General features: G+C 31.3%; 3 protein-coding genes across 6 annotated transcripts; 1 reads left to right on the plus strand and 2 right to left on the minus strand.

Moving 5' to 3' along the window:
• Nucleotides 1-1,265: 1,265 nt before the first annotated feature.
• On the minus strand, nt 1,266-11,720 carry LOC113395630 (phosphatidylethanolamine-binding protein homolog F40A3.3-like). 4 transcript variants are annotated; one of them, XM_026633273.2, is made up of 5 exons: nt 11,574-11,720; nt 9,584-9,680; nt 5,993-6,116; nt 4,787-5,000; nt 1,266-1,694 (listed from the first exon to the last, which is right to left on the minus strand). In XM_026633273.2, exons 2-5 carry the CDS (start codon nt 9,662-9,664, stop codon nt 1,556-1,558), a joined length of 558 nt encoding a protein of 185 aa, XP_026489058.1. In that variant the 5' UTR covers nt 9,665-9,680; nt 11,574-11,720; the 3' UTR covers nt 1,266-1,555. The 4 variants fall into 4 exon arrangements, with proteins under 4 accessions (XP_026489058.1, XP_026489056.1, XP_026489057.1 ...); XM_026633271.2 differs by having other exon boundaries at nt 9,584-9,705; nt 11,574-11,719; XM_026633272.2 differs by having other exon boundaries at nt 9,584-9,702; nt 11,574-11,703.
• A 296-nt stretch (nt 11,721-12,016) lies between these two features.
• LOC113395629 (histone deacetylase 3) lies at nt 12,017-17,437 on the plus strand. The gene is made up of 7 exons (XM_026633269.2): nt 12,017-12,510; nt 12,853-13,041; nt 13,506-13,780; nt 14,101-14,288; nt 14,620-14,760; nt 15,854-15,963; nt 16,476-17,437. The coding sequence occupies exons 1-7, from the start codon at nt 12,270-12,272 to the stop codon at nt 16,634-16,636; spliced, it is 1,305 nt and encodes a 434-aa protein (XP_026489054.1). The 5' UTR covers nt 12,017-12,269; the 3' UTR covers nt 16,637-17,437.
• A 2,798-nt stretch (nt 17,438-20,235) lies between these two features.
• LOC113395628 (uncharacterized) lies at nt 20,236-23,157 on the minus strand. Its single transcript, XM_026633267.2, has 2 exons — nt 22,772-23,157; nt 20,236-21,579 (listed from the first exon to the last, which is right to left on the minus strand). The coding sequence occupies exons 1-2, from the start codon at nt 22,945-22,947 to the stop codon at nt 20,310-20,312; spliced, it is 1,446 nt and encodes a 481-aa protein (XP_026489052.1). The 5' UTR covers nt 22,948-23,157; the 3' UTR covers nt 20,236-20,309.
• Nucleotides 23,158-25,203: the final 2,046 nt, after the last annotated feature.

Consider the following 25,203-nt stretch of genomic DNA (forward strand, 5'->3'; position numbering starts at 1 on the left):
AGAAATAATTTAAAATTATATCAAATCTTACAATAACATATTTTTCGGGCGTTCAAGTCGGTTTTTTAAAAACACAACTTCAATGCAGAAATAAAGTTAGACCCGATTATTATACTGAATTAGATTACTTTGGTTTACAATTATTTTAACAGCATTCAAATGTTTAGACGGCGTAAAAGTACATACTTGAAAATATATAAATAAATACAGAAGAATTTGCGACAATTTCGCAATCAAATTCAAAGAACTTTGTACCAAAAAAAAAAATTAACTTGCAGTAGGCATAGGTAATATTAAAAACATTAATAACAGTTTGGGGAAAATAGTGTCATAAGGAAGAGGTCCTTCATAACACTACCACTTTCATCAAAGGCAACTCACGGGCTTCACTTCGCCTGACTGAATGTGTTTTTGTAACGATATTTGACCAAATTATTGACGTGTAAATTAAACCAATTCACCGACAAATTAATCGCAACACATATCATTACATAGTATAAAACAAAGTCGCTTACCGCTGTCTGCCCCTATGTATACTTAGATCTTTAGAATTATATAAGGGATTTTGATGCGGATTTTTTAATAGATAGATCGATTCAAGAGGAAGGTTTATATGTATAATACATGCACAATATAATAGAGAAACACGGATAATTTTGAAGTGATGTCGTAAATAATCACATTTTTTTTTTCATCAGTGCAAACGCTGGCTGAACCCTACGAGATAGATCAAAATAATGTACTACAGTATTGTACACCTTAAAAAAGGAGGTTAAAAAAAGCTGCCATGGTATACGTCTATCTCAGGGAAAGCCCACAACAACTATTTTTTATCCTTTACTTTTTACGAGAAATTATTTTAAGGCTTATTTTCGAAGAGATTTTAAGCAAAACAGCTTTAATCCTTATCCAATTTAACACCTTGAATATATTGTACATTTAATATAGACATGGCAATAGAACCCTTTACAACATGTAATTTAAATGAATATTTTCGAAGATATTACAGATTTAAAATGCAGGGACATAGCGGTTTGTATTGTCTAATGACTGAAAAACTGTGAACGTTGTATACATTCTGCAGTATATTTATCATGTATCAGCATTGCTCCCGTGCGAAGCCGGGTTAGTTTGCTATAAATTTCGATATATGTCATATTTGTCCAAATAGAGGAAATCAAAAGACTCTGAATATTGTTGTGTTCGGACAATTATTGAAAATACGCGATCACGATTTGTGTACTGGAAAAATAAAAGAAGACGAACACACGACAAACTATACATTTTATTTTGGAAGGTAATCTTACGAGCTAAATATACATATTTATATGCAATTATTTCAAACACCCCAATGAACTTGGATTTGATGTTTCTTGATTATATTCAAGCAATATATCAACTTTGTTGATTTCAGTCTTTTTATAAAATCCAAGCTCACGTTAAACAACACCCTGTATAAAATATGAATCATAAATACTTTTTAAAAACAGAAATAATAGGTATATTTCACAGGAATTAAATATTAACAAACTATACAGGGGTGTTTAAATGTGGTTTAGCCTCCCAGTTGCTTATACAGAATTGGTACATAATCATCGAATTCAGCTTGATAGAAGTTTCCTTCGATGGGATCGCCAAGGTTGTATTTCGCAGCGAATTTTGCAATGGAAAATCCTCCACGGTTATCGCCAGATCTATAAAAACATTAACATTTAATATAATTCGGTCATGGAAATAAAATTTAAATAATAATAGTGAAATAAATGCTACGAACATGACAATTATTGTTTGTGGAAGTTAAAAAGGAAGCAAGTATCAACTGCGTCTTCAATATAAAACAGGTCTTATGTTTCACCTATGTGGAGTCGGCAATTAGGGGCAAGGGATATGGGATATCCTTACAACGGATAGATATTGTAGTTCTACATACAGGCTGTCACGTTAATCTATTTATAGACTGTTTTGGTTATTTTCCATCATATCCGATGGTACGTCGGATACATTAACATCCTGTAAATTTCCCACTGCTGGGCTGAGGCCTCCTCTCCCTTTGAGGAGAACCACCACGCTGCTCCTATGCGGGTCAGTGGAACACGCATGTGGCAGAATTTCGTTGAAATTAGACACATGCAAGTTTCCTCACCATGTTTTCCTTCACCGCCGAGCACGAGATGAATTATAAACACAAATTAAGCACATGAAAATTTAGTGGTACTTGCCCGTGTTTGAACCCGAAATCATCGGTTAAGATGCACGCGTTCAAACCACTGGGCTATCTCGGTTACAGTTATTTAAATTATTTTTCTATCATCATTATACCCAAGAGTACAAATTATACAATTTATTTTTTACTTAAATGTTTTATGTTACGCGTTAATGAGTTTTATGATAAGTTCTCGATTTCTCGTCGTTTGTACAAACACACAGGAACACGTCATATTCTACAATTTATTTTTTTACCACTCTATTCACGTCTATTTAACGAGTTAATTGTGTTTTATAAATATTCTGTTATCTAATACCCCTTTTAGGTAAAAACAATTCATAGTGCGGTACACCGAGTTATGAATTGTTGTACCTAATTTGAGATAAACCTCGTACAATCGAAGACAAGTCATAAAAATTAAACACCCTTTGCTGACCTACCTCAACTACTACTACTGTTTATGCAACCCCGTATCTCTTACCCCCTTAAAGTACATGCGATATCAAAAGCGGTACAATCGAATGGAAATCTTTGAAAATAAATATTGTATGTATACTAGGTAGGGCTTTGTGCAAGCCCCTCTGGGTAGGTACCACCCACTCATCAGATATTCTACCGCCAAACAGCAGTACTTAGTATTGTTGTGTTCCGATTTGAAGGGTGAGTGAGCCAGTGTAACTACAGGCATAAGGAACATTAAATTTTTGTTCCCGAGGTTGGTGGCGCATTGGTGATGTAAGGAATGGTTAATATTTCTTACAGCGCCATTGTCTATGGGCGGTAGTGACCACTTACCATCAGGTGACCTATTTGCTCGTGCGCCTACCGATATCATTAAAAAAAAAAGAATCCCATTTGCCAAGCTCTTGTAGGTTTAAGTTTCGTTCATAAAAGATACAAGAGACAGTCTATAACCAAAATTGGGAGGTTTACTATATTACAATAACAGAACAATTGACGACCTTAGATTTACATATTTAGTCGATCCAAGGTCAACGTTGTATATTTAGCTTTATTATTAAGGAATACAAGGAAGAAAATGGATATCGATAAAGCAAGCTTTGCGCGTTGAGTGAGTTAACTCTTGATTTTCAAGTCTCAACTGATAACGGCTGGGGACGTTAGGAAACGTTTCGAGAAAGGAGCACATTGACAGAATTTACGAGACTGGTGCGCCTTCCTACAGGAAAATGTTCGTTCTGGTCTCTCGCTAAGGCTGTCTTAGGGTATTTGTATCGGCCTTCTTTTCCATCTTTGCACCGGGACGGCGAGTCACTGGCCCATACCGCGATGGAGAAAGCTGATATTTTAGGCTCTTTTTTCGGTTCCAACTCGGCTCTGAATGACTGAGGATTGACACTACTAACAACCCCATTGTATGATACCACGGTACCGGAGGTAAAATTCCGACTAAGTGCAGTTCGTAGAACACTTCTTTCCTTGGATATTCACGTCGATTGGTCCGAATAGCATACCTTCGATCGTGCTACGGACATATGCTCCAGAATTAGCATTAGTTTTGGACACCTGATACACCGGCTGTCCTAATATTTCTCGGGAAAACATCGAGCCTCCTTTTGTTCCGCGGTCAATTGGTCATCTCTAAATAGTGTATGTAATATAATTACGTATATATAAATACCATAAGGTGATTTTTGTCCCAGTGATTATGGGACGATAGATATACATACGTAAGATAAGATATGCACATAAAAAATTGGCTATGGTGTCATTTTGAAGAGCTGCGGCCGTAGATGTGTAGATAAAGAGAGATATTCTTGATTGCAATTTAATAAATTGTTACTATTTAACAAAAGAATAATTTTAGACAGCTACCCTGTTATAGAGAACTAATGTATTTAACATTAAAAATCACTTCACTTACAAAATCTGTTTACAATGAAATGTAATCAAAACAAAACCTGTCAAAGGTTTTGAAATACTTAAAAATCTTTGAATAAACGCGAAGTTTCGCAGGCGACCCACTAGTATAAATTATTACTTGAAGCCTAATTAGCATCTAAAAAGCTTGGTGTGGTCTGCAAAGTAAGACGGTAATTCACCTCAGTCTATGATCCTCAGTATACAAGGCCTACTGCTCTCACCTCTGGGCGGGAGCTGCCCAGTACCATCTTCTTCCGTTTGACCGTATTCAACGCAGAGCGGTTCCAATTCTCGACGATCAAGCCCCTTTTCGACCGGCTTGATCCTTTGACTTTGCGTAGAGATGTTAGATCACTATGAATGTTCGACCGAATTTGACCGAGGTATCGTTTTGATTAATCCATGATGCCAAATTTCCCCTTCTAACATCGCGTCATAATTTGAAGTTTCATCCGCATAAACTAGATGTTCAAAAATCGACAACAGCGCGATTTTTAAGACATTTTCTGACTCGCACAACTACTTTGAGGAACCAGCTTTTGCTGGCGGTTTTCCGAACCTACAACGGCCGGCAACGCACCTGCAAACCCCTGTGTTATGTGCCTTTGAGCGGTGATAGTTATTTTCCATCAGGTGAGCCACACGCTCATTTGCCACCTATACCATAAAAAAAAATATTACACTACAATTATCTACCTGTTTGTAAGACGCGGCTCATCGAACGTCAGCTTCCCGGGCTGTTCGTATACAAGGAATACGTAACGATGAAGGCCAGTCTCTGGCGGGGGTCCTGAACCAACATACTGGGAAAGGGTCTCGCCTGCAGCCACGTTGTTTCCGGGAATATTGCCAACCAGCCAGTGGTGCCATTCGCGGAACTTGGGTTCCTTTCGGGATGGCGCATCTGGGTCTGAAAAAATATCATTTACTGAAATTTTATTTTCTTTTAAGGTGATGGACTTTCAAATGGCACTTTTAATTCTGGTGTAATGCAATGAATCCTAATTTCGTCAAGAGTAACGAATGTCGCAAGAAAATCGTTAATTGGTTGAGTTTATTTTTGCTTGAAAAGAACTGTGGTACCCATCACAGAGAAGACTTAGAAAGTCTAGATACTTTATTTACAACAACAACACATAAGATACGTCTATGAACTTAGCTAACATTTTCAGTATTAATTGAGACCCTTCCAATATCAAGACGCAATTTCTCGATATTATCTAAGAATTTCTTTTTTAAGTTTTCCCCTTGATTTTTTTTCTCAATAACATTTTTGTTGCGTATTATAATTTCTTAAATTACAACTTTATTAACAGTCAATTCCTAACCAAAAAGGAATAAATAAAACTTTACAAGACTTTCATGCAATTAATATATTTTTTAATAAATCCTGACCTACAAGTAATAAGAGAAAATTTTCTTACATATAGTTGCTGTTGTGGTGAATATCTATCTTGGGCACATATGATATAATAATATACTATATTATTCGTTATAATAAGTAATCTCAATTACACAAAAGAAAATGAATCGTACACAGGCAAACCCAACATATCTCAATATAACTATAATTATTCATGAATAGTAATAACTATGATACGCTTTTTTACTTATAGACACATCTTATTGTTAGAATATAGGTAACAAAATAGTCAAATGTGATAAGTTACGCCATCTATGTATTACTATGTGTAAAGTTCTTAAGAAAAATAAAGTTAGTCTATTACGGAAAGCAACTTGTTTTAATATCAGGGACATAGCGGTTTGTATTGTCTAACGACTGAAAAACTATGAACGTTTTAAGACATTCTGTAGTATATTTAGTGTCATTGCACCCGTGCGAAGCCGGGGCGTGTAGCTAGTAATGTATATAATGTCAACTTATATGTACTATGTACATACCAGTCATGGCAAGCACGTAGTAACTTTCAGGTTTGGCATTCCACGTCACGGTTGGGACATCCTTCACTTGAGTGGGAGTGAGCTCATTGCCCAAATTAACTTCAACGCCGCTTGGGTATTTTACCTGAACAAGATAAAAACAATATATATCTTACCTTCAGTTATATTCAGAGCACAAACATATTATTTCTTGTTCTCCATAATTAGTACATATATAGATCATTAAATCTATATACGTAATAAAGGTAGAAGAGATATATAAGATTCAAGACTTGTTATTATAATAATAAATGTGCGAACATATATAAACTTAATTAGCCGTCTTCTAAAAGAAGGGTTATCGATTCATCCATATGTTTATAGTTGTACGATTCTCAATAGCTTTGCCGATTGTGAAGGTTTTGATAATTTTTTGGATAATTTCCGAAAACCGGTTTCTGGATTTCGTCATAAAATCTGGCACAGGTATTCCATTAGACTATCTAAAGAACTAACCGCTGTACGAAACTACATACTAATTTTTTTTCGGTTTCCACATATTATTTAAATATATTCAGCCGTACGCGGAATAACTTTCAGAATTCAATGTCTCGTTAAATATATAAGTCACCAAAAGTTATTTTGAGGTACTGTTAGTCCAATCCGAAATTGAATCGGAATGACGAAATTCGTTGTCCGGTAATCTTAACTTCACTTTCTTATTTTATTTATAAAAATAAACCTTTCCTAAGAGTCGAAAAAGGGTAGACAATATTGCATATTTTGTCCCTTGTTCTTCGTAAATCACCGCATACTTATCAATTTTAATGATTCTCATTTTATTAAATATATTTTTTGGTGCTTAAAAGTCAATAAAATTGATAACAATAGAAAATTTGGTGATATGTCCGTAATTGTGTATGCTAGTATAAATTGATCTTAATAAAATGCGGTGATGTAAATTGGAGCTGGTGTTAGCCAAAACAAACCAAAATAAAACTGTTTAGGTATGAAATACGGACTAATGTAATTGATTTTAATATGAACACCATTAAAATAGTTGCTTAGAAAATGATCCTACCAAAAAACCTGTCCAAAACTTGATTTTTTCTGGGGTAGTAAAGGTTCAATTCATTTTGTCTATCATAGAAATATTTTATTATGACAAGCATACACCTCAATTCTCATAAGGAGTAATGAGATGTTTTAACGAGCATATAATCTTACTTTAATTCTTTATAGTTTTACTCTATTAAAGTGGTACGACATATATGGTCTCGCAAATTACGGCAATCATTCTCATCACACACCGGAAATATTATAACTAAATCATGTGATTAGAGCAATATAGTCGAAGTGATAATAATTTATATACTCTATTCTAACCATAACAGGAAAAAAGTCAAATAAACAACATTTGACAGCAAATTGACGCGATATAATTGGCTGAGAGCTTAATAATCTATGATATTCACAATGGATTTGCGAAAAAATTCAAGGCGAAATCGTATGAAATACGTAAATCTAAGGTTTGTTTATTTTTATTCCTACTCCAATGAATAGGCTATACGTGAATCATTTATAATAAACGATTAAACGACATTTCATATCACACATTACACATAGTGCGAAAGTGTTTTTATTATTTTTTTATTTAAGACGATTCTTTCACTTTGAATGATCAAATTGTATATTTGACATTTTATGTCGTAAGAGATAGTGATTTGTCTTTTTAAGGCTATGAGTTAAAAGAGTTCATAGCAAATAAGTGAAGATGTCCGGAGTTGGTGATGCTCTATGCTCTAGAACTGGCAAAACTTAAGAAATTCTCCGAAAGTATAAATTCACGTCAAGTGATCCGGAGATTAAAAACGTCGGTGACATCTGAGATGATGAAGATGATAAAAATGAAATAGTCCATTAAATATTAAGCTAATAAAGCTACAATTGTTCGCTATTAGTTAAGAGAATTCGAATATAGATACCGCAGAATGTCGTACATTTTTTAGAGGATGTAACGATTTATTGAAGAAGGTTTGTAAGTGCTGATGAAACTATAATTATATACGGCTACTTCAAAATTTAATCCAACAAAGGAATGAGAATGTTGGCTTCAACTCCAAAAAATCCTACGGTTTGGCAGCATAAGTGACTGGTTTCCAGTTTTGGGATTTAATGTATTAATTTTCTTCCGAAAGGTTCAGAAGAATCTTCCGAAAATCAACTAATAATAGAAATATCGACTTATATGAAATCAAAGTAAAAAAAAAAACTATCAATAAATTTAATTGCAGTATTGTTTTTGTACAAAACTGAAGTGACAATAATTTATAATTACATCTTTGTTATAAAAGTCCCTACATTAGCCGTAAATAACACACGCTAAGTAGCAGCTTGATTTGAGAAAACATACAATTTTCCGTAATTGTGAACAATGGATGACGGATTGGCGTAATGGTCATTACCAGTATCTTCTACTTTAAGGGTCCGATCTGATTACCGCAAGTTATACAGTCTCGATATTTGTTTTGTGCATACCTTCCAAAGTATATCAGAACATATATATTTAATTTTATATGTAAAACAATTATCAACTATTTAAATCGTCTGAATACAACTTATAGAACTTTTTATGATAAGATACGAGTTTAACGAAAAAAAAGTAAAGAAAAATAGATATACTGTTTGCGGTTTAGTGAGTTCGATAGGTAGAATTTTCCTGGAACTACAAGACATACGAAATGGAAGGCCGAGATTTTATCAACTAGAAATTAGAACAGGTATGTTTTTCTTAACAATTTCATATTTTTTTCTTAAATGTACAATGATGATGAAATAAGGAATAGGGATCCTAAGGGTAGATGATAGGACGATACTGGCAAATAGACTAGTGACGGACAATAAAAGAAAACTGCCTGCTGATGATAATGAAATATTCTTTAAAGCTTAAAAGTGAAAAATATGGATGATGTGCTTGTCTCATTGTCGTAAATACATCTATGAACACTAGAGCATTTTATGAATAGCCCTAAAAATAAAAGCCGAGTGACCAATTGTCAGGATAGTAACCTTGCGCAGTCTAAAATGTGATCCCGTGTGTCGGATACTCACCGTGACATCGGGAAAATTTTACAAAACAGTTTTATATAAATCATTACGCTTCAATGCAATCGTGGCTAAAATGTTTACTTAGTACTATTTCAACACCATGAAAACATTAACCAGTGACAGATTAAAGATAATTTTTTAATGCTACGTTCTCGTTGTTTTCATAACACTTACGTTTCGACCAATAACATATTTAATCATATTAACGTTCCATTACAAGTTAACGCAAACATTTCCTATTAGTAGAATTTACTAATTATATAAAAAATTAAATATGTTTTCTCCAAAAGAATAAAAGCAGACTTCAAAAGTTTACCTGAAGTGTGTGAGCGTATTTTCAGGTAAATTCTTGATGTCGGTAATCCATGAAATTGAAACTGGTTCATAAACAACAAAATACGCGAAGATATAAAAATATTTATATATACAGACGAATTAAAACCTTTTTTAAGTTTTAAGTGTATTTATAAAACAATATTTTCTTATTTGAAAAGAAAAACTCACCTTGATGTCAGTCGTCGGTGCTTTAGGAACGACATCGGGCACCACGCCATGCCCTTCGAATGCTCTCGCCACGGATGACATCGCTCTCGATAGCACCCTAAAATTGACCATAGTGCCCTCTGCTAATAACAAAACAATCGCAAGTCTCAATAGACAACCCATGTTGATAGGACAGGACAATCACATAGACAGCAAGACTGACTACGATGGCTGGTGGCCGTCGAATGACAATCGTTGAAAAAAGTCTGCCTTTTTAAATGGAACCAGTTTGATCTGTCGAGTACAGGCGAATGTAAAGCTATAATTAATTTCACTAGCTATTTCCTCCATCTTCGCGTGATGACGTAAAACGTCATACGTTTTTATAACTTTTTTTTTTCAATAGTTTAGAGGCAAAAATAATACATTCAATATCTCAGGGAAATTATATAATTTTTCCTTTTTAAATCATAAAATTATTCTATTTGCATAGAAAATATCTTTTATTTTTTTTTTAACAAACCTAATTTTTTAATTTCGTTCCTAAATAAATACATCATTTAATAATGATATGTACATATATATTCAGACAGAATATAAAACAATACCAATAAATATGTATTCAAATTTCTATAATTTTTTTTTTATAAGAAATTATAAAAAACTATTATAGAACTTTGAATATAGTAATACTTTATGTATTTTTATAATTAGTTTCTGCTCGAGAATATGCCTGAGAGTGACATAGAGACAGTTTCGGATATTACTCTATGTGCTTTTCTATGCCCTTGACAATGTATTTGCAAAAGTCATGATGATTGGTTGAGTCCTTAAGATGTGAAAGCATAACAAACTTAGGCATTTATAATATTAGTTAAGATAAATAAATAAAAAAACTATAAGACTTGTCTCCACATGTGGTAACACATCACTAGAACTCATGGAACCAGACCTTAAATTTGCAATTGTATATATGTATATGCTTTTTATATTTTTATGCTGTAATGTTATTATTTATTTTATTATTATTATTAAAGAATATATTATATATATTATATAAAATAGAATATGTTGAAAGTTAAATCAACCAATTCGTTAGCTTAATAATTTAAGTTTATTTCAAAAATGTTTATACTACTTATGTCCCATCATGGGACATAAGTAGTATAAACATTTTTGATAGTTTTTTAGTGACTGTATCGACATTGTGATATATGTGGTCCCACAAAGGGTGACTGTGACCTCATACTATTGGGTTTGCCATTTGTTGTATGTTGGTGCACATTACCTTTCATCATAATTTAAATTACAAAAAGGAATGATAATAACCATTCAAGAACATTCCAGATCATCCACACACTCATACACACACTATATACAAGAAAAAAAATCATTGAATTATTTTTTCCAGTTTTGAGTTCTTTGCATACTTTCGGATTTCTTTGCCTTTGTGGTTTGAAGTACAATGATTAAACCTACTTCATCCATAATGTGTTTCCTCGGCCAAATCACCTTCAAAGATTATAAGATTTTTTTTTTGGCTTTTAGGTCCCAGAATTTCACAGATATAAGAATTTTCCATCCAAATGTAATTACTAATCATATGTATTTCTAAACTACCTCCAAACTATGTGGGCGAAAAATTATACTAATGTAAGTAAAAAAATATTTATTTAAAGTGGAGCACAATAGTAGAAGATTTTGAACTATTTTATAAGCTCATTAAACGGAATAACCTTTACCGGTGATCATTCGCAATAATCTCATAATTAGTATCTAAATCGTAAATGTCACCATAAACTAGTGATAATCGGTTTTTTAACTAACTAACATTTTCGAAATAAGGAAATATGCACTCAACATTAGCACCTTTACGTAACGTGCCTCTAATTTACATCTTATTGTGATAGCTATGTGATATACATTGATAAAAATAAAAATACAACCACGAAATAGGTTGTTAAAAATAAATCAAATATCTATGGTAATATTATTTACTTATGAAACTTACTCAAGTCACTGTTGAAATATTAATATTGAACAAGAAAATCTTATGTAAATAGTATTATAACTATTCAGCCAACAGTTACTGTGCTGTACTTTTGGTTTGGAGCCGGTCAATTAGACATTTAATTGTGACGTAAGTCGTGACGTATCAGATAACAATAACAACAGAGTAAATAGGAATAGCTATTTAATACATTTAGTTTGTAAGCATTAGTAAAAATATTAATACATACATATTATGATGCCAATTTATGTTTATGAAGACCCTGGTACTGAGCTTAATATTGGTCAATTTTATTAACAGTGTATATTTTATTTTGCAATATTCAAAACTCATGCAATTTTCGAATTTGTTTTTTAATATAGTCATTATGCCCTTATGAATAATAAAGAACAAGTTTATAAGAAAAATATGATATTAAAAAACTGTATAGACTGATAAGTGACAGTGACACATTCCGACCTTCGGGTGTCGAAACTTCGAAAGCCAAGAAGTTTTGTTGACTGTTTTCTATACCATTAATATCCAGATAAATATTTTCAGTAGCTATTGTAAAATAATACAACTGAAATATTATAGTTAATAGGAGACGGTTCGGAGTATGTTCGGTGACATTCAATTAACAAAGCGTTTAATTGTTATTGCCCTAGTCCTCGGCATTATTTTAATTCTTAAGGAATACGTGTTTGTTTTTCCACTATGAGTCAGAGTAGAGTTGCATATTTCTATAATCCAGATGTAGGTAATTTTCATTACGGCCCTGGTCATCCTATGAAGCCTCATAGGTTATCCGTGACCCACAGTTTAGTTCTCAACTATGGTCTCCAGAAGAAGATGCAGATATACAGACCGTATCGTGCGAATGCGCACGACATGTGTCGTTTTCACAGTGAAGACTACATTGAATTTCTGCAAAATGTGACCCCTCAAAATATACAGAGTAAGAAATATTATTATTATCAGAATGATGTCTGGCCAGTTGGCAGGTTCATAAAAGTACTTCTGTGTCATCATATTACAGTGTTAAATTATGTGTAAAGTTACGGTAGGTACTCTTTTCCACCATTACAATTACAGAATATGTTAATAAAGTACAATTCAATTTAAATATATACAGCCTGCCTTCAGAAATCAACAAATACTAAGTCTATTTTTATCATAAATATAATCTTGTATTAGGTAATATGTCTTATTTATCAGTTTTTTTTTATGAGCTTCAAATTGTTTTAATAGGCCAAATTGTATTAATTATTATAACAGGTATCAATGCATTTGGTTTCAGCATACTCAAAGGATCTTCTCCATTATAATGTTGGTGATGATTGTCCGGTATTTGAAGGTCTGTTTGACTTCTGTTCAATGTACACCGGTGCTTCTTTAGAAGGTGCAATGAAACTAAACAACAATGCCTGCGATATTGCCATCAATTGGTCTGGTGGATTGCATCATGCTAAGAAATTTGAACCTTCAGGTAGGTTATATAATTTTACAGAATATTTACCAAAATATCCCATTTTAAATACTTGTAGTATAATAATAAAATAACAGCATTTTTTCTAACTGCTTTCTTTTTTAGTTATGAATTGTATATGTTTATATAATGTTGCAAGTCCTGTGTTTTTCTTTCTAACATTTGTGTTTTTAAAAATCTTATGTTCTACAAATAGTACATTAGTAATAATAGTGCTTTAGATCAAGAAGGATAGTTTTTTGTTTTTGTTACTTAAGATGTGATACCTTCTTGTCCATATACTCTTTAATATGCTTAAGTTACTTAATATATTTAAAAAAAGGCTTTTTTTAACAATGCAATATTAATTAGCTTTTTTAATGAAAGTCCATAAAATATAATTTTGTAATTTTTGAATAAAATCAAATCTACTGAAACATTTGATTTTGATATATAATATATTTATTATTGATCTGTGTTTACAGGTTTCTGTTATGTAAATGACATAGTTATAGCAATTCTAGAACTCTTGAAGTATCACCCGAGAGTTTTGTATATTGATATCGATGTACACCACGGAGATGGTGTCCAAGAAGCATTCTACCTGACAGATAGAGTAATGACTGTTAGCTTTCATAAGTATGGTAATTATTTCTTCCCTGGAACTGGCGATATGTATGAAATTGGAGCTGAAAGTGGGCGATACTTCTCGGTGAATGTTCCATTGAAAGAGGGTATTGATGATCAAAGCTATGTTCAGGTAAGATTTATGTTATTATAAAAATAGTCAAGCTGTAAATTGTTTGTGTCAATACACTAAGCCAATATTTACCATTCTGTTTTCTGACTTTCAGTGTTTTATAGCCATTTTATTGAGAAAAGTTATAGAATATATAACATCATGTTGATATATATGATACACGAAGCAGCTGCACAATGTAGATTGTCTAGTTACCTAGGTTTTAATTCACGTGTGATTTTTGTAACAATTTTATTTTTTGTCATTTATATATTCTCGAATGTGTCAGTGTTTTTATGTAGCTCGAAAATTAATAGTACACTTTATTTATTTTTTTCTAGGTTTTCAAACCAGTGATATCCACTGTGATGGAGTTCTACCGTCCTACTGCTATTGTACTGCAGTGTGGTGCTGACTCGCTGGCTGGTGACCGACTAGGATGCTTCTCTCTCTCGACGCGTGGACATGGAGAATGTGTCAAATTTGTCAAAAACCTCAACGTGCCGACGTTGGTTGTGGGTGGAGGGGGGTAAGTCAATTTATCACTGTAATAGAAGTTAATGTTTATTGTGACCAGCATTGACATGCACATTTGTATCCTGACTCTCATTGATATGTAACTTTGTTAACTGAAATTGAAAAGATTAAATAAAAAATATGAAACTATTATAACAATTATATTAAAAATAACTATTAAAAATATTAAATTTGAAAGAGGTGTTATTCGAGTCAATACAACACAGGCCAAAAAAATTAAAGAATAAATCAGTTAATTTTATTTTAAAATTAACACAATAACACAATGTTGCTAATATTTGTACTTATAACTATAAATCCATAAAGAAGCTAATAATTTGTAGATATACACTTCGGAACGTAGCAAGATGCTGGACATACGAGACTTCTCTCCTTGTTGATGAGAACATTTCAAATGAGCTGCCATATACGGAGTACCTCGAGTTTTTCGCGCCAGATTTCCAATTACATCCAGAAATAAGCAGGTTTGCTATACACTATATTACAAAGAGTTTGCGGGTAGTTGTATTTGACAGCATCAATATACAACTACTCGCAGAAGACGTTACATAGATAAAAATGATAGACGACCTCGAAATTGTAGAAGGAATAAAAAGACTGAAAGTAGAAAAATGTCGAGGGCCTGATGGAATTACTAACGAGGCAATAAAAATAGGTTATAAATATCTTGCACGTCCCCTCACACGGCTCTTTAACTCCATATTAGATTCCGGCACCACAACTTTACAATGGTCAGAGTCGACCATGATTCTGCTCTACAAAAAAGGCGATCCTACGAATATAGGCAACTATCGTCCGATCAGTCTGCTGCCTACACCCTACAAACTTTTTTCAGTAATAGTCGAAAAGAGGATTAGTAAGATTATAGAGGAACGCCAACCGATAGAGCAAGCTGGTTTTAGACGTGGATATTCTACAATAGATCATATACACGCGATTGAACAAATTATCGAGAAATATAGTGAATATGGAGGAGGCTTTCACCTGAGAGGGGTCCATGCAAACACATAATTTCCAAGAAGAAACACCTTACCTATGAAATCAAATTTATTTTTTATATATTTAAACATTTTCATAGTTTTTTACTTAAATATTCAAAAATTTATTTTTATATAATTTAAAAAAAAAAAGAAACAACTTTATATCTGTAGATTTTGCATGGAATGCAATGCAATGAAAAAGGCTTTTTTTATAGTGAATATAAAAACCACTCTATGTAGTGTTCGTTGACTATCAAAATTCGACACAATTGTGTATTATATAATTTATCAATTCAATTAATTATACCCATAACTACATTATTTATTCTCATAACTATCTAATATTATTATTAAAATGTACTTCATAAATAACTTTAATTATGTGAGAAATAAAAGGCTTTTATTGCACATTTTATTGCACAAAACATATATCACATTTGTGTAGAATGGACACACAAAAAATATATGCTGGGGCCTTCGCTGGTGTATATATAATTAAGAAGACAAATATACTAACATTCCTTTTTTATATATAACGATGACACAGTGTATTTAAATATAGTTTCATTATTTTCAGCACATCAAATGCTAATACTAAACAGTATTTGGAGGCCATCACTAAACATGTATACGACAATCTCAAGATGTGTCAACATTCACCTGCAGTTCAAATGACGCATATACCGGGTAAATTATTTCTCATCTGTTATTTATAGGAAACCTCTAAGAATATTTAAAAAACAAAGATAGAATAGAACAATTGATTACTACGCTATAACATAGAGCTGTCAGTATATTAATAATTGTAGACACGAGAGCATAAAGGTGATATGTAACATTTTGTCAAATTTCAACTTTATGTCATAAATGAAGGTGTTATGGCATAAAATGAAATGTTACATATCATCTTCATCCACTCATGTCTTCGATTGTAAGCCTTTTTTATTATAAAGCCTAAAGTAAAAAGATATTTATTTGTTTATTTCAGATAATATCCATAGTTTTCATCTCCAATTCTAGAGGGGTAACTTTTACATAAAAAAAATATTCAAAATTGGTTCATCAAAGAAGCTACATATATATATATAAAGCTGAACTGATGACAACAATTTTGAGCTCCACTTTAAATGAAGAATGTCTGAATATTTATGTTATTGTTTATTTTATAATGATAAATTTTTAAACTTTCTGTTTCACAGGTGATTTTCTACCGGAAGAATACAGGATAAAGGATGAACCTGATCCCGAGATACGTATAAGTCAAGAAGAAGCTGACAAAATGATTGAGCCCAAGAATGAGTTCTATGAAGATGAGAAAGACAATGACAAGGAACCAGTTCCGGAGACTAAAGAATCATAGCATACGGAGGAAACCACCCCTGCGGTGGCCATTTGACAAGAGACACCTTACAAGAAGTATAAGAAGAAGTTTATGTGACCTCTTACCGAAGAGGAACAGTGAGGTGATGGAACACAAGTGACTTAGTGAGGTTAACATGGACTTAAGTGATAAAGTGTTGCCCGTTAATAGAGTAAAGACTAAAGAGTTTAATTAAGATTATAAGTGAAAAACCAGTAAATAACATTCTTACAGCAATTCTTTTGTTAATTTCTATATTCCATTTCAATATAACTTATATATAAGATAACAATAATTATATAGATAACAATTTTATACTATACGAGTTGTCATCATTAAAAATTACACCAATTAATAATCATACTAATACATACTAAACACAGACAGAGAGATTTTGAGTTGTTATAGTGTTTGTACACTCTAAATATATAATATATTTCTGAGCATCGGTATATTATTAAAGCATTTTCACATACATTAGAAAATTGCCAATGAGGGAAGATTATTGTGTATTTGAAGGAACTTTTTTATGCTACTGCTGGGTTCCTTACTCTGTATTGCTGATTGGATCTAAAGTACAAGTAAACTTATGAGTAGAATTGATTGAGATACTGATTGTACGAATGTGCAATGTCCCAATCCTTTCATGAACACTTGTATTTGTTATTATTTGTACAATCTTTCTTAAAATGGATCATAGATATTTACTCTAAAGAATCATTAACTGGCCTTATATATTATGAAAAAACTCTGTATGGTTATGTATAGTGCTATGTAATATAATCCTTTTTTATGTTTATATTTAAAATATCATAATGTAAATAATTTAATGTAATAATTCATTCATTCATCGTAATTTAAAGAATGCACAGTTCCTGAATTAGATCTACTTATGAAAATCATGATTAATGTACAGCATAATATTCGTCCAAGGTATCTGTTTAAAGATATAATCATTATAGTTGTAAGATCATATTATGCTATTTAATGAAGTGATTCTGTTATTTCAATCAAGAGATAAATTGTTGATATGTTAGACTAAGTTGAATTACGAATAGTTATGTCATTTAACACTAGGCACACTATAGAAATAATTTAAAAAGTACTTAAGATCTGTATATACTACATGTCTATACAAGTCTTAAGTAGTTAAGTTTGTCTATAACTAATTTTAGGGCAGATGGATTTAGAAAAATAAATAAATTTGACCTTGAATTGATTTGCCATCATTGGTCAGCTCTAAGATTAATCTATGGTATTTATTGCGTATTTAAGTAAAAATTGTATTAGTGTATTGTATAAAATTTGTAAAGATAAAATATTAGATTTGTTTCTCTAAACTCCCGCTATTGTAATATAGTATACACATTGTATACGCTTTTAATTGTTACATTTAAAGGTATCATAAGTATTAGTATGTAATTGTAAAAATGATCGGTGATATCTATATTTTATATAGATATCCGTATTAGAATAAACTATTTTCTGTTAGATGTTCATCCAACCCGTTGACAATGGGTTACGTAACATATGGGTTAAATATTTATTGATCATAAAAAATGAAGTTTTTTAATCAAAATATTTATTCAACTGATATGGCTGAATTATTGTAATATATGCTTCCGATTTTACCGATATTGGGTTGGGTTTAGAATTTTCTGCGCGATTTTGGAGAAACAAAGTGTTGTATATGTGAGAAGTATGGTCCCTGATTACAAAAATACCACTCACGTAGTGCCAAACTGCACAGTTTTAGAGAAAATTAAAAATAATTCTTAACTAAAAATACCTCTAATATATACAGCACTTTGTTTCACCAAAATCATGCAGAAGATTTCTAAGAACCTGTTACCGATGTAAATAACAAATCAGTTTCAATGATGGAGTGTGTCTTACTATAAACGCACCAACGGATAAAATGACATATGTGTAGTGTCAAATATCCGAATCATGAGATTAGAATTAATTTTACGTTGGCATCGTCCCAATAATACGGACATTTATAGTAAAAGTAAGTACTACGAATTTAATTATTTAAGGCAATATGCAGCGTACTTATAATTAATAATTATAAGACTATTTTTAATCTTGTTGCAAATCAGCTCTAGTTTCATGTACAATTGTTATACAAATAAGGGTTTATATTAAGCAATAAGAATAGGTAATAGTAATATTTTTTAAGGTAATTAAGAATTTTAAAACAACAGCTGTATTGTTTCAGGTAAATTGTAGTGTGTACCTATAATTTTTTTTTTTAATTTAGTTTAAAGATTTCTTGTGATATCTTCTATTGTAAATTCAAACTAAACAAAAATTCAGAATTGTTTATAGTAAAGCTAAATGTTATACGATATATATATATATGTGTGTGTGTGTGTTTACCGACTAGCAAATGTACTTTTAATAAAATGCTACAAATTTATTATCTGTATTTATGATGAGTCAGTTTATGAACGAATATACCTATTTTGCGAATTTCATTTTAAATGGCTTGTTTCAATTATATGTAGTATAAAGCCTAGTCCAATCACACCCATCTTAAATCCAGATAGCTGAGCTAAAATGAAATGATAACTTAGATTTATTATAGTAGAGGAAATATGGAGTTGCCATTTTTTTGCATACTGACTTTTTCGTTCCCTTGTAATTTTAGTTCCAAATAGAAAATCATAAATATAATGCAGCTGTTTTGATTTGATATCATAAAGGTATCTTTAAATAAATATTCACTATTGTATACGTCTTTATTTTGTTGTACGCAATTCCTCAACGATTTTTATTATACACTGCTTGTGATATTGTTTAGGGTTAAAAGGAATGGCAAGTCTTTTAATTTACTACCGAATAAGTGAAACTTAGATTACCCTTTTTATAAACATAGTACCTTAATGTGAATGTTACTAACGCGAATCCTGCTAAACCGCGTCTATTCATTGATATAATTTAAAATAACTCACATTTGGCCCATAATATTTACATCCACGTGGCATTTAATGTCCACAATAGCAAGTAAAGGCACAAATGGACAAGGAGCTATGATGTTTTTACAAGGACTTTATTTGAACACATCTTACGTTGTTAGATATTATATTGACTTTAGTGTGTCAGTGTCAAACGTAATATTTTAAAAAAGAGAACTGTTCAAATTCAGGGGCGTCTAAGATTTAAAAAAATAGTCTAGATGACATGAGATGAGATGAGAAAGAGAATTGGACCAAGATTAGATCTCTGAGGGACCCCCGAATTATCTAGAGCCTCTCGAAATATAATTGGATCAGCATTATATTACAGTATTGTTGCTTATGTCTTCCGTTTGCGTTACTAAAATATACATAATCGATATGAATAGAAATATAAGCTATTTATTTGTGAACTTTGACACCAATTGTTACGTCTGTCCTTGTATCACAAATTAGTAATATAAAGTAGGTACATTTTAATAGTTTAATTATTATTAGAGAATTAACTAAAAAGATAGAAAACTATTATTGTAACTAGCATTAAGCAGTCCATTTATTTTGTCCGGTTAGTTACTATCCTATTATTCTTTAATTTGAGACAAAAAAACACATTCAAATGAAGAAATAAAACAAGAAACATAAAAGATAGTTCTTTATTATATCGCTCCATAACAATATTAATACAATTATAAATAAAATGTAATAGAAATAAATTAATATCCTCCTAGTTTTAAATCGAGATTATTACTATTTATATAATCTAAAATGTCACAAGTGTCTTCCGATAAATCTACCGTGAGCATTGTTAGTGTATCACAAGATCGAATTATTTGTATTATTATGTCCTTAGAAACTTCTAGAGTACAGTCTAACCACAAATTATTGATATTTTTGAGATAGCTCTTTTGAAGAAGACACAACAATATCTCACCAAAAACCAACTTTGTCTGATATTTCAAAACGAGTTTCTGCAATTTCTCCGTGTGATCTAAGAAAAAGAGCAAAATTTTTTCGAGATTAAAGTTTTCATTACCCAATGTTAAACTCCGAAGTTCGGTGAAGATTTTTTCCGGTCGTCTTAAAAAACGAGGTATAAATAAATTATTCGATTGAGTCATTAGACAAAGACATGTTAGATTGGGACAGCGTAAACCTATCGTAATAATTGAGTCGATGTTAACGGATTGGTCAATTTCCCACAGTGAGAAATGTGTTAAATATGCACCTTGGACTTCTAGAAGTCGCTGCAGGGATTGCGTGTAAGAAAAGAAGGAAGTATTTAATTTTGTGAGTCTTAAATCGCTAGCCCCTATCTCTTCGAGGATAGAATCTTTATCATTAGCTGATAAATGTGTTACGGATAATTCTTTTAAATGTGGACAAATTTTTATTAATTTCCGAATACCGTTAGCTGATGCGAAATGACAATTAATTTTTCTGAGACTTAAAGGTCCAATATTAATGTCGGCTCCTATTATTGTCGAACCAATGTCACATGATTCTATATTTAGTTCTTCGAGATAGGGAAGTTCGCTTAATAGCATAATGATACCGGCTTGAGTTACACATCGACCTATACGACTAGACTTTTCGTTGCGTGGTGGATCCATCGATAGAATCCTTAATTGTTTGAGAATGCTTATACAACACAAACCGACATCGGACACGTTTCTTATCAAAACTGAAGCGTTGATTGGAGACTTGCAAACGTCAACCCTAGACACAATGTTCAGTTCTTCGAGAAGAGGGCAGTGCGTAGCGATAACTTCAAGGATTTCATCAGTACAAATAAATTTGAGGTCGAGAACGACTAATCGGGTAAACCAAGGAATGGTACTAATCCAGTAATGCTGAGATATGCCATTATCGATATTGCATTTGCGAAAGATAGACATCTTGGGATGTATCAGGACATTGAGCTGGACTCGAGGGTCGCCGCGGTACGGGCAACATCCTCTTTCTAAACAGAGGATATCAAATAACCTGAAACAATAAAATATATTTAGTAAAGATAACATTCATTATAATAATATAAAGACAGTCACTTTTTTATATTTTATATTGAGTATGTTCACCATAGTACATAGACGCTCTGTACTATTTACTATGGTGATTAATTACTATTGGGGTTATTATAATGACAATCCTAAAGCTAAGGAGTTAAAAATAAAATTCTTCTGGCATATGCATAAATACTGATTACTTGTTAGTAATTTTACTAGTTTGAATGGAGAATTTCTCAGTTTAAATACAGTTACAACAGACTATACAGCTTTGACTGAGCTTACATGAATTGACAGTGTAAAATATGGCTTATTTTCCAAAGATTATCAGACATATTGTTTATATAAAATTAGCTGACACACTGCATAAATCAAAATATCATAATTTATATAAAATGTGTCAGAAAAAGAACTAAAATAGAATTTAATAAAAATCATAATTAAATCCTCCATAATATTTGGTCCTAATGTCGTAACATTGTGCATAGGTAACACACACATATCAAATATCCTACAGCCAAGGATGTATATTTAGTATTGCATTAATGTACCACAGGCACAAAGGATGTAACATCTCAGTTGGATTAGGACATGACATCAAGTTAGATGGCTCTTTGTTTATGTAAGAAATGGTTAAAAGTTGACATAGTGTCAATTATGTGAAGTGCACTGCCAATTCCCATCAGATGGTTTATTAGCGCATTATCCTAACAATACCACAAAACAAATTGATGAATTACACAAGGATGAAATTTGATAGGGCTAGATATTTTAAATCCATCAATTTAATTGGATTATTAAATAACTATACTTATACATTTACTTACATTTATAAAATTTATTTTTATTTTTGTAGAGATGTTTCAAAATTACATGCATGACAAATCATGAGACTTTAATTATGTGGATATATTATTATTATTAGTTAAATATTTTAATCTATGTATTAAAGTTAAAGATTTAAATTAAATAGTAGACTGAATGGATTCTGTATTTATTTTTATTACAGATACATTTAAATTGTATCATGTTAATGAGAAAGACTTGATTATACCAATAGAGATTCTATTTTACTTTTTTTTTTATGAATATTTTTTTTTTTTTTAAACTCTATTGATGTTTACTAATTGCGTAATTAATAAAAAAAAATGTCTATATAGTTACATACAAACCTGGCAGGAAGTGTAGACATTAAGAACCCTTTCAAAACATATACTCTATTTTTGCAATCCGTATATTCAATTTCTGTGTAACTTTTTTCGATGCGATAGCAACTATCATTTATCAAACTAAGAGAACTCTTAATACATAATTTAAATAAGTTAGTTGGTTGTTTACGAGGCGACATACTTGTTTTGAATAAATGAAATTATGATCAAAAGTTAATCACTTTTTTATCATTAACGTATTTCGAATATACTGTATGAAAATCATCTCATAAGATAAAAATGGGTCAAAACAACGTTGACAAATTGCACCATAACAATAAATGTTTTTGAGAAAATCTAGTAATTAATTGATTTATGTGTAGTTATCTAAATTTTTGACACTGACAATTGACAAATTTTATAATCTTTATTTTATATGTTTTTTTATGTAAGCAAAGATCTACGCTATACAGCCTTGATTGATATGGGCTGTCAAATTACTTTCTCTCTCCGTTATTTATTATTCGTTACAGCAAAAGTCGCATTTTAAGAAAAAAGATCTAGTAATTTGTATAGAATTATTTTTGCTATTTTTTTTTATGTTTGAGGTGGCATACGAGCAGGAGGTTCACCTGATGGAAAGTGACTACCACCGCCCCATGGACATTTGCAACACCGGGGGGCTTGCAGGTGCGTTGCCGGCCTTTCAGGAAGGAGTACGCTCTTTTCTTGAAGGTAAAAATAATATATATAATATATTCTTTTTTTTTTATATATAAATAAATAAAATAAATATACAGAAATTAGATCAAAAATAAATATAAGTAGGCTCATAAAAGTGCAACTAAATATATAATATATTTATTAACATAAGAATTGATAACATTAAGTGCTTAAATATATATACAAATATGAATTAAAAATAGTTACTGTATAAATCTTGACCGCGTGGAATGGTGGCAAGAATGCTAGCAGCATTTCCCCGTTGAATTGCAATTCCGATCCTCTGGGCTAAAAACGAACCAGCCCTCCTATCACCAGTGGAGGCAATAAGGCGAGGTGTTATACTTTTGATGAACCTTTTTGCACCATTACTCCAAGGGCCAATTGTTTCGATAGCAAATGGGACAAAAAACTAATTTGACATAAGACACGAATATTTAGATCTTTTTTTTGTTTCAGCTTTTTCCGCAGCGGCACCGGCTCTTAACATTGTTTCTCGGATATGAGACGGGGCCAACGTGTCAACGCATGTAGCGTCCCACACAAGGGCCCGTCCTCGTTCCCAGGGAACCAATGTTAATCAGGTCTATTACCATCATCACGACTAATTCCACGAAATTTTATGTTACATATTTTTATTGGAATAGCACTATTGGTAAAAGTTAAGCGATTTGGTCATTAAATAAAATCACAAATTGCATTAAAGTTTTATTTAATTAATGTTTTACCATGAACAATCATAGGCTAAATGAATAATACATTTAAATATATACTACAATACCTACAATCTATTGGCTTTTGTTAGAAAAAAGCTCATCACTATTATCTAAAATGAATATAATTACAATTTGTTAAAATGTCTATTATTATAAGTTTTCATACATTTATAATTTATTCTTGTGCTACAATGAATTCGATAGTAGATTATTGTTAGTATAAGAGAGATGTATACCTAAAAAAAATGATAGTTTTATATTCATTATCAGAATGTTTATACATTCTCTCCTACTAACAATAATTTGTATGAATCTTTATAAATAACCTAAATTTATTTTTTATGAGATATACTACACTTTTTATGCAAATAATAAATTATCTATTGTAAAGTGCTTCTTTATTCCTTTAAAAAAATTGGTTTTTAGGAACAATACGTAAATATGGAATGAAATACTTTCTTCTATGAAATAATAAAGTAATTCAAAAACGAATAATAAATTGCACCAGAATTTTATATAGAATTTCATTTTATGTTATGACTTTCATTTAAAATCATTTAAAAATGTATAGTTCCTTTTTAAATAGCTTTAAAACCTAGCCTAATACGATAAAGGTGCCTTTTTAATCTATATTAAATATTTACTTATATAATCAATAGGTACAATATTTTGGCACTAATTTTATATGCCTATAATCTTTTTATATAATATAATATATTTTTCTCGTTCAATCGATCTAGCTGTCTTTATAAATAATAAATTTAATGGCGAAGTATAAATGGATTCGAATTATGGCGTTAAAACACCTAAAAAGTACTATTTTTATGCCTGATATTATTTAAGTTGTTGTTATAATTAATTAATTTTATGAAAAATTACTTAGATGGTGGTCGTATCAAATAATACTTGTAAAGTCCACTCCACGAAACGAGCTCCCAAGAGAAATTGCCCTAGTGTGCTCATTGTTTAATGCGCGTGACCTTGATTTGCCAAAACAATTCTTAGGATTCCTTACAT

The sequence above is a fragment of the Vanessa tameamea genome, chromosome 21, assembly GCF_037043105.1.
Source record: "Vanessa tameamea isolate UH-Manoa-2023 chromosome 21, ilVanTame1 primary haplotype, whole genome shotgun sequence".
Taxonomy (NCBI): domain Eukaryota; kingdom Metazoa; phylum Arthropoda; class Insecta; order Lepidoptera; family Nymphalidae; genus Vanessa; species Vanessa tameamea.

What these genes read in the sequence shown, in the direction of transcription:
- LOC113395628 (XM_026633267.2), bottom strand. Translation starts at nt 22,947, where the DNA reads ATGTCGCCTCGTAAACAACCAACTAACTTATTTAAATTATGTATTAAG. An exon ending in ATGTCTACACTTCCTGCCAG is followed by an intron (nt 21,580 to 22,771) that starts GTTTGTATGTAA and finishes TTATTGTTTCAG; the next exon opens with GTTATTTGATATCCTCTGTT.
- LOC113395629 (XM_026633269.2), top strand. Translation starts at nt 12,270, where the DNA reads ATGAGTCAGAGTAGAGTTGCATATTTCTATAATCCAGATGTAGGTAAT. An exon ending in GACCCCTCAAAATATACAGA is followed by an intron (nt 12,511 to 12,852) that starts GTAAGAAATATT and finishes ATTTGGTTTCAG; the next exon opens with CATACTCAAAGGATCTTCTC. An exon ending in TAAGAAATTTGAACCTTCAG is followed by an intron (nt 13,042 to 13,505) that starts GTAGGTTATATA and finishes CTGTGTTTACAG; the next exon opens with GTTTCTGTTATGTAAATGAC.
- LOC113395630 (XM_026633270.2), bottom strand. Translation starts at nt 9,745, where the DNA reads ATGGGTTGTCTATTGAGACTTGCGATTGTTTTGTTATTAGCAGAGGGC. An exon ending in CACCGACGACTGACATCAAG is followed by an intron (nt 6,117 to 9,583) that starts GTGAGTTTTTCT and finishes TATCTTGTTCAG; the next exon opens with GTAAAATACCCAAGCGGCGT. An exon ending in CTACGTGCTTGCCATGACTG is followed by an intron (nt 5,001 to 5,992) that starts GTATGTACATAG and finishes ATATTTTTTCAG; the next exon opens with ACCCAGATGCGCCATCCCGA.